Genomic DNA, 9,989 nt, shown 5'->3' with positions numbered 1-9,989 from the left:
TGTGTGTGGTGATATGGTGACTGTAACTTACTGTGGTGATGAATTGTCGTGAGTGGTGATGACTGTGGTGTTTGGTGATGAGTATGACCTTGTATGGTGGTATGGTGGTGATGAGGGAGTGGTGGTTGTGGTGGTGTATTGGTGATAACTAGAGGTGGTGGTGGTGGTGAGGTGGAGGAGGTGGAGGAGGAGGAGGAGGAGAAGGAGGAGGAGGAGGAGGAGGAGGAGGAAAGTTACGAAGAAGAGGAGTAAGAAAGAAAAATGTGAAAATGAAGGAAGAGAAGGAGGAGGAGGAGGAGGAGGAGGAGAGAAAAATATGAACAGGAATAGATGACAAGGTGAAGTTAGGAGGAAGAGGAGGAGGAGGAAGAAGAGGAGGAGGATGGAGGAGAAAGAGGAGGAGAAGGAGGAGGATGGAGGAGAAAGAGAAGGAGAAGGAGGAGGAAGAGGAGGAGGAATTAAACAAAAGCAACAACAATGACAACAACAACATCTCCCAAGCAAGCATGTGGCATTAGAAGTCTTTAGAAGAAGAAGAAGAAGAAGAAGAAGAAGAAGAAGAAGAAGAAGAAGAAAAAGAAGAAGAAGAAGAAGAAAGATACAAAATAAACAGAAGAAATGAAGAAAAGAAGGAAAGATTACAACATGAAAACAACCCAAGAAGAAGAAGAAGAAGAAGACAAAGAAGAAAAAGAAGAAAGAAGAAGAAGAAGAAGAAGAAGAAGAACTTTTAATCACCCTGCTAAATAACAATAAAGAAAAAGAATCAGAAGAAAACAACACGAAGAAGAAGAAGAAAAACAACAAGAAGAAGACAAAGAAGAAGAAGAAGAAGAAGAAGAAGTTTTGATGGCCTCGCTAAGTGGCTTCGTCTTGTCCACTTATGAATGTTTTATGCAACTCTTTATCATCTCCTCCAACACTCTGATGATGAAACTTTGCAGGAGGAGGAGGAGGAGGGAGGTGGAGGAGGAGGGGGATCGCAAAAACAAGACAAAATTAAGAGAAGCAGATGGAAAAATGGAGGAGGAGGAGGAGGAAGAGGAAGAATGGAGGAGGCAAAATAGCAAGAACAAGAAAAAAGCACAAGAAAATTAAGAAAAGCAGAAGAAACAAAAGGAAGAGGAGTAGGAGGATTTACATAGATTTACATAGAAAATCAGACCACACAGACCCCATGGTCCAGACTAGGTGGTCTGTCCTTAAACCTAAGTGATTCTACATTAATCAGAAGGCTCCAAAACGTTGCTTTTCTACTCTAGTTGATATTAAGTTGAAGGAAGTGACGGTCGAGCTTTTTTTTGAAGGAGTCAATCGTGTTACACTGGACCACTCACGGTGGGAGCTTATTCCATTCTCGCACTACAACGTTGGTGAAGAAAAATTTGGTGCAGTCTGAATTTACTTGTCTACATCTGAGTTTTACGCCATTGTTCCTCGTGCGCAAAGTGTCATCGATCATAAACAATTTTGTTGATCTGTCTACATTTGTGAAACCATTAAGTATTTTAAAACATTTGATCAGTTTTCCTCGGAGGCGACGTTTCTCAAGAGAGAACATGTTAAGGGGAAGGGGAAGAAGAAGAAGAGGAGGAGGAGGAGGAGGAGGAGGAGATCAAAAACAAGAAGATTAACCAAGAGAAAGTTAGATGAACCAGAAATAAGAAAGGAGGAGGAGGAGGAGGATTAGGAGAAGGAGGAAGAGTGAAGTGGAGGAAGAGGAAGAGGAGGACGCAGTGAGGAAGGGAGATACAGGACAGACGCAGTGGGGAAGGGAGATAAGACTGACGGGGTATGTGTTAATAAGGATGCAGGATTATATATAGGATGGATGTGAAGGATAACAAGGCTGGTGTTTGTGTATGGTGATGACTGTAACTTGGTGTCCTGTGGTGATGACGTAAAAGAAAAAAATAACAGGATCGGATACCTTTAAGGAGAGTTGAATCCCTTTCCTTATCTTCCCATAGCTCAGGAGGAGAATCAAAGAGTATAATAATGGTAGAGTATAAGATAGCAATACAAGATAGTATAGTCTGTTCACTTAAGCTAGATCCAGCGCCTAGGCAGGTTGGTAAGCTTGCAGCTGATTGGCTGCCCCGCTCTCCCGCTAACACTCATGTCGGACCACGTCTTGCATGCTCGAGTGAGACATGTTTCTTTATTATATGCCATAGCTCACCTCATACACGAGATAGCCAGTTTTGGTTGACACCATCAGACTCAGCAGTGACTGGAGAATCAAGATGTATTGTAAAAACACGACAAAACAAATAAGAAAATGGTATTACGATGAGTTGAACCGTGAAGATGTTAAAAAAATGTTTATAACATGTTTTACTTATGCTCGCTGTTTTCAACAGTTGTTCATTGGCTGCAGAAGTATATTATTACATTACATAGGAAAATCTCTCGTGAACACGATAGTGTGATCAGAATGCAGTTAAAGCTCTACGTATTGAAAACACAGAGTTATTTATAGCAACATGTCACTCGCCACACCATCACGACGCGCGAGACTCTCTGTATGATGATGTTAAAAAAATGAGTGTCGCGCGCGTCGTGATGGTTGCGGCGAGTGACATGTTGCTATAACAAGAAATTAATTAAGTGAACAGACTTTAGTGTGTTGAATAAGAAAGAGAATCGCGTAATACTGAGAAACAGCAATAGGATCAAATACCCTTAAGTAGAATTGGATCCCTTATAAGATTGCAATATAAGATGTTTGTGTGTAGTAGCTATAAGAAAGATAAGCAATTAATATTAAGAAAAAAACGACAGGATCGGATACCCTTTAGGAGAATTGGATCCCTTATAAGATTGCAATATAAGATAGTAGTGTGTCGTATAAGTAAGATAAAGTAATATAAAGAAAATGCAACAAGATCATATACCCTTAAGGAGAATTAATGTACTATAAGAAAGATAATCAAGTTACATCAGAAAAAACAACAGGATCAGATACCCTTTAGGAGAATCCAATCCCTTGTCTTCCCACAGCTCTGGAGGGGAATCACACCCACTCAACTCCATCCGGGTGTCCAACAGAGCCCGAGAGGACGATAGGGACAAGAGACAGGTGAGAGAGGTAATCGTCATCACCATTTTCATCACCATTTTCATCACCATATCATCACCATTTTCCTGCTATCACCAATGTCATTACTTGTATGGCCTCGTATCACCATTTTTTCATCACTTTCATCACCATTATTTTCATCACCATCTTCATATCACCACCACTCATCACCACTATCATCATCACTACTTGTTTTTCACCACCAGTTCTGCCACTCCTCACCACGTCTATCATCACCATTATCACCACCATTTTCATCACCTTCATCACCATATCATCACCCCTCATCACCATTTTTCTGCTATCACCAATGTCATTACTTGAATCACCTCGTATCACCATTTTTTCATCACTGATCATCATTTTCATCACCATTTTCATCACCTTCACCACCATATCATCACCCCTCATCATCATTTTCCTGCTATCACCAATGTCATTACTTGAATCACCTCGTATCACCATTTTTTCATCACTGATCATCACTTTCATCACCATTTTCATCACCTTCACCACCATATCATCACCCCTCATCACCATTTTCCTGCTATCACCAATGTCATTACTTGTATCACCTCGTATCACCATTTTTCATCACTTATCATCACATTCATCACCATTATTTTCATCACTATCTTCATATCACCACCACTCATCACCACTATCACCATCACTACTTACTTTTCACCACCAATTATGCCACTCCTCACCACCACTTTCATCACCATTTTCATCACCATTATCACTCACCATCACCACCATATCACCACATTCATCACCGTTTTCATCACCTTCATCACCATATCATCACCCCTCATCACCATTTTTCTGCTATCACCAATGTCATTACTTGAATCACCTCGTATCACCATTTTTTCATCACTGATCATCATTTTCATCACCATTTTCATCACCTTCACCACCATATCATCACCCCTCATCATCATTTTCCTGCTATCACCAATGTCATTACTTGAATCACCTCGTATCACCATTTTTTCATCACTGATCATCACATTCATCACCATTATTTTCATCACTATCTTCGTATCATCACCACTATCACCACTTTCATCACCATTATCACTCACCATCACCTCCGTCACGATACCATCACCTTCATCACCATACCGTCATCACCACCACTCATCACCATTATCACTCACCATCACCTCCATCACCATTACCACCCATCACTACCATACCATCATCACCATCACTACCTCTCTCACCACCAGTTCTTTCCCTCCTCACCACCTCTGTCATCACCACCAGATCGTGACCATGCTGTTAGTGGTGGTGATCCTGTTCATCTCCTGCTGGTCACCTCTGCTCATCACCAACGTTCTAAAAGCCTGGGGTTACCTGGCGCCCTACGACCACCGCCCCTTCTACAAGCACCTCTACAACGCCGTACACCTGTTGGCATATTTTAACAGGTGAGGGAGACTGTGCTAAATGACCTCACGTATCCCACCTTCCTCCTCCTCCTCCTCCTCCTCCTTCTTCTTCTCCTCCTTCTCCTTCTCCTCCTCCTCCTCCTCCTTCTCTTTTCTTCTTTGCACACCTCTCTACCTGTTTCTTCCTCTCCCTTCCTTGCACATCCCTTCACCCCTCTCTCTGTTCCCTCACCTCCTTCCTCTTTGCAGCCTCTCTCCTCCCCCTCACCTCCTCTTTGCACCTCTACCTACCTGTTCCTTCCTCTCCCTTCCTTGCACATTCCTTCACCTTCTCTCTGTGTTCCCTCACCTCACCCTCACACACCCCTTCTGTTTCTCTCTCTACACACCCTCCTTCCTCTTTGCACCCTCTTCCTTAATACCTGTAAACACCTTCTTCACCCCCTTGGACTTCTCTCTCTACCTCCTTCCACTCCCTTTTTCTCTCCCCTCCCTCTCTTCCTCCCTCTCCCTTCACCTCCTCCCCCTCCTCACTTTCCCCCTCAACCCTCCTCATCTCCCTTCCTTCTTACAGCTGCATCAACCCCATCGTCTACGGCTTCCTCTCCAAGAACTTCAGGGAGAGCTTCTACATGGCTCTCTGCCCCTGCCTGCGCCCGCCACGACCTCCCGCCCGCCAAGTGTCCCTCTCGCACACCCGCACCACCTCCGTCGGGTGAGAGAGAGAGAGAGAGAGAGAGAGAGAGAGAGAGAGAGAGAGAGAGAGAGAGAGAGAGAGAGAGAGAGAGAGAGAGAGAGAGAGAGAGAGAGAGAGAGAGAGAGAGAGAGAGAGAGAGAGAGAGACATAGATAGACAGACAGAGAGAGAGAGAGAGAGAGAGAGAGAGAGAGAGAGAGAGAGAGAGAGAGAGAGAGAGAGAGAGAGAGAGAGAGAGAGAGAGAGAGAGAGAGAGAGAGAGAGAGAGAGAGAGAGAGAGAGAGAGAGAGAGAGAGAGAGAGAGAGAGAGAGAGAGAGAGAGAGAGAGAGAGAGAGAGAGAGAGAGAGAGAGAGAGAGAGAGAGATAGATATAGATAGATAGATAGTGTGTGTTAATATGAACTTGCGTAAAATATGAAAGTAAAATAAAGAAACAAGTATTTTTTTGGCTTAGATGTGATATTAAAACAAAGAATAATGAATGAATAAAAATGAAAGAAAATGGGAAAATGAAGATAAATGAGATCAAGAATAACTTTAAACTATACTAATATAACTCTCTCTCTCTCTCTCTCTCTCTCTCTCTCTCTCTCTCTCTCTCTCTCTCTCTCTCTCTCTCTCTCTCTCTCTCTCTCTCTCTCAGGTACAAGGAAAGCTTCAGACTGAGTGTAAGGTATTCAAACAGGGCGACTAATGTGTAGGAAGAGGAGGAGGAGGAAGAGGAGGAGGAGGAGGAGGAGGAGGAGGAGGAGGAGGAGGAGGAGTGACATGAGAGCCAGGTTCAGACATCACTTCAAACAGTCACTTCTAACTACATATCATTCTCCTATTTCTCTCCTTCTTTCTCTTCTTGTTCAGACAATTTCATATATATTTGTTTTTTTTCTTTTTTTCTTCTCTTTTTCTTCAGGCCAAATTCATATATATATACCTACTTCTTTTTCTTCCTTTCTTTCTCTTCCTTCTTTTCCTCTCCTCTCTTCTTTAGGCAAATTCATATATATTTCTTTCTCTTTTTTCTCTTCTTCATTCTTCTTCTTTCTCTTCTTCAGACAATTTCATATATATTTTTTTTTCTTCTCTTTTTCTTAAGGCAAATTCATATATACTTCTTTCTCTTCCTTTCTTTATCTTCCTTCTCTCCCTCTTCTCTCTTCTTCGATCAATTTCATATGTACTTTTTTCTCTTCTTTCTCCTCTCCATTCTTCTTCTTTCTCTTCTTCAGGTAATTTCACATACATTTCATTCCCTTCTTTCTCTTCCTCCTCCTCCTCTTCCTCTTCCTCCTCCCTTTTTTCTTTTATTTCTTATCCTCCGTTCTTAGTAGTTGAGCCAAGACCTTTTAACCAGAAGAAGAAGAAGAAGAAGAAAAAGAAGAAGAAGAAGAAGAAGAAGAAGAAGAAGAAGAAGAAGAAGAAGAAGAAGAAGTAGGAAGCATACATATCTGATCTCTACAAAGGCGATATCTGTGTGTGTGTGTGTGTGTGTGTGTGTGTGTGTGTGTGTGTGTGTGTGTGTGTGTGTACAGCTAGAGTTAAATCATTTTCTAATCACTATATATAATTAGTTTTCCTTACTTCAATTATCACTTTTTTACTTCATTACACCAGTACAAACTAATTTATCCGTGTATAATGACAATATTTTAATTCATCTATTTATGTATATATTAATGATATTTTGTGATAGTATTCTTTTTATAAGCAAATGTGTAATATTCTGTAATGTTTATGTAATATTTTTGTATGTGTGTATAGGTTAGGGTGTGTGTGTGTGTGTGTGTGTGTGTGTGTGTGTGTGTGTGTGTGTGTTTCGATACCCGCACATACCCCCCAAAACAAAACATTATTATTTTTTTCTTCTGAGGTCAAATTAACCCGTACCAGGGCATGAAAATAAATCAGGTAATGCGACCACTTTATCTGATATATGTACAAACTATTATATTATACGACGTTAGGATAAGATATAGATAAGCAATGTGTGTGCCAAAGATAACCTATAGATGTGTGTGTGTGTGTGTGTGTGTGTGTGTGTGTGTGTGTGTGTGTGTGTGTGTGTGTTGCAAGGCGGACATTGAGTTAGCATTTGTATTGTAACTTTAATGACAGGAAGAAAGGGAAGAAGGAAGATTGATAAAGCAGGCATGGCAATAATAATGATGATGATAGTAGTTTGTATTGAAGGTGAATAGTTATGAGAAGGAGGAAGAAGGGGAAAAAGAGGAAAGGAAAGGAGAATGAAAGAAAGAAACAAGGTAGATAAAACAGGCATGCCAATAATAATAATAATAATAATAATAATAATAATAATAATAATAATAATAATAATAATAGTCATTGAAATAATAAAGGCAAACATTTATGTGAAGGAGGAAGAAGGAGAGAGCAGAGGAAGGATAAAGGAATAAAGAGGAGGAATAGAAGGAGATAGAAAGAAGGAAATAGAGAAAATGGATAACAGGAATAATGTAAAACTTGATAACTGGTAAAAAGAAGAAGAGGAAGATAATAGAAGTAATAGAGAGTGAATATTTATGAGAAGGAGGAAGAAGGAGAGAGCAGATGAAGGATAAAGGAATAAAGAGGAGGAAGAGAAGGAGATAGAAAGAAGGAAACAGAGATAACGGATAACAGGAATAATGTAAAACTTGATAACTGGTAAAAAGAAGAAGAAGAGGAAGATAATAGAAGTAATAGAGAGTGAATATTTATGAGAAGGAAGAAGAAGGATAAAGGAATAAAGAGGAGGAATAGAAGGCGATAGAAAGAAGGAAACAGAGATAACGGACAACAGGAATAAGTAAACAAGACAAGAAGAAGAAGAATAGGAAGAAACATGATAATCGGAGAATAGGAAGAAACTAATAACAATGACAATAATAACGAACATAGTAACTGGATGATGAGAAGAAAGTTGATAAAGAAGAAAAATGATATAAAACAATAATGATAATAATAAGTATGATTGTAAACTTGTAGTAGTAATAGCAATGAAAACAAGGATGTATTATGTTATGTAGTACAAGAATAATGATGAATTGCACTTATACTTATATTTTACTAACCTTGATTCAGTAATAGTAGTAGTAGTAGTAGCAGCAGTAGTAGTAGTAGTAATAGTAGTAGTAGTAGTAGCATTGGGTAGTAGTAGAAATGGTAGTAGTAGTAGTAGTAGTAGTAGTAGTAGCAGTAGTAGTAGTAGTAGTAGTAGCAGTAGTATAGTAGTAGTAGTTGTAATAGTAGTAGCATGTTGACAGTAAGAGTGCCAGGCCAGCATAGCTGCACCGTACGTCTCGGGAAAAGTGGGGTAAGATGAACCACTTTAGATTTTTCGACCTGGTGTCTTCCCTGGTAACGTGACCCTGTCTCTGTCGGTGTTCATTTGAGCAGCTGTCATTTACCTTTAACCATAAAAAAGATTGATATTCTCCTGATAAGGCTTTCACCTTTTTAAAGCCTTAAAAAAGTGTTGAGTGGTTCAACTTACCCCGAGTGATCATGAGGCTTCGCGGCACCAGGTACCGGTACCGGGTGTCGCGAAGAATCGATTCTTCGATAAATAAATATTCACTTCATTCAGAGAGAGAGAGAGAGAGAGAGAGAGAGAGAGTTTTCTTTACAGGAAATTTATTTGGGAATTTCATCAGAAGTCATTAAGATAAAAAAAATACTCCTTCGGGTACCGATACCGGTACCGGTACTAACGGTACCTGAGTTTTCGGTACCAGTACTATCGGTACTCAAATCAACGGTACTTGCCCATCCCTAGTGGTGACTACTGGATTTGGATGTGCAGCATAATTAAGAGCTTGATGCGATCTATGATCACGTGATCGCAAAGGGTGGTTCATCTTACCCCACTTTCCCTACAGCAAACGAAGAACAGATGAGGGCTCTCTTTGGCTCAAGGGGCGAAGATTGACACACACACCCATGCATATTTTATGATATTTGCAGAGCTGGGCACTTCCGTACCTCTGTCCGCACCTCCGCTCCTCCGGACCTGCGGACCTTTAAACGAGGTGCGGAGGAGGGTGCGGGAAAGTTTTTTTTTCAAAAGGAAAAGTAACAGGTGAGGAAACACGGTATTTTAAGTCCCCCTCCTCACCTGAGGTTTTCAAGGATAAAAATGAAAACGACAAACAGTCCGCTCTGCTGCAAATACTTCCAGTCGTTTTACGGTCTGTGCTGCAGGGCATGTTTTCCCGCACTTGAGTGACGTCACTCATTCAGATTTACGGCCCGGTGTTGCATGTGTACTGAGGTATGATAATTATGATGAGTGTAAAAGTACTTTACTTTCAGGTGGTGGAGATTCTATGCGTTAAAATGACAATAATGATAACAAAATAATGGTAATAATAATAATAATAATAAATAATAATGCTGCTAATTGCCTTGTGTTATTTTTTTTTTTTTTACGACTAGAGATTTTTCAGGCGCTTTAAAGCTTTGGGTACGGTACCGGAGGTGCGGAGGTGCGGTACCGGAACGAGTGAAAATTTTTAGGCGCGAAAGTACAGGTACGGACTATATGTGTTTCGAGAGTAACGCGCCCAGCTCTGGATATTTGATGACTTAACGTATATGACGGGACGCTGTGGGGTCTGTAGGAGGAGGCGAGGAAGAGTGAGACAGCTAACAGTACCGGTGAAGGGAAGACGCGTGTCCTCTCGACTTCGATCTGCCTCTGTCGAACTCCACCACAGAGTTATATAACTGTGAACTCCACACAGAGGAACCACGTGGAACAGAAAGGAGATATTTTTCAGTAGACCTGCGAAGACGTAATTAAGTGGAGCTAGTCG

The 9,989-nt window shown here is 40.8% G+C and overlaps 1 protein-coding gene across 1 annotated transcript in view; it reads left to right on the top strand.

Moving 5' to 3' along the window:
- LOC126986148 (pyroglutamylated RF-amide peptide receptor-like) overlaps positions 1-6,222 on the top strand; it is a 12,644-nt gene extending 6,422 nt beyond the window's left edge. Inside the window, exons 4-7 of the mRNA XM_050842043.1 lie at positions 3,004-3,082; positions 4,358-4,521; positions 5,057-5,197; positions 5,822-6,222. Of these exons, the coding sequence (XP_050698000.1) occupies positions 3,004-3,082; positions 4,358-4,521; positions 5,057-5,197; positions 5,822-5,879 (442 nt within the window). The 3' untranslated portion in view covers positions 5,880-6,222. The remainder of the gene's footprint in view (positions 1-3,003; positions 3,083-4,357; positions 4,522-5,056; positions 5,198-5,821) is intronic.
- The last annotated feature ends 3,767 nt before the right edge of the window (positions 6,223-9,989 follow it).

Source organism: Eriocheir sinensis, chromosome 61 (genome assembly GCF_024679095.1).
Source record: "Eriocheir sinensis breed Jianghai 21 chromosome 61, ASM2467909v1, whole genome shotgun sequence".
In the NCBI taxonomy this organism is placed as follows: Eukaryota; Metazoa; Arthropoda; class Malacostraca; order Decapoda; family Varunidae; genus Eriocheir; species Eriocheir sinensis.
This window is presented reverse-complemented; position numbering and strand designations above follow the sequence as displayed.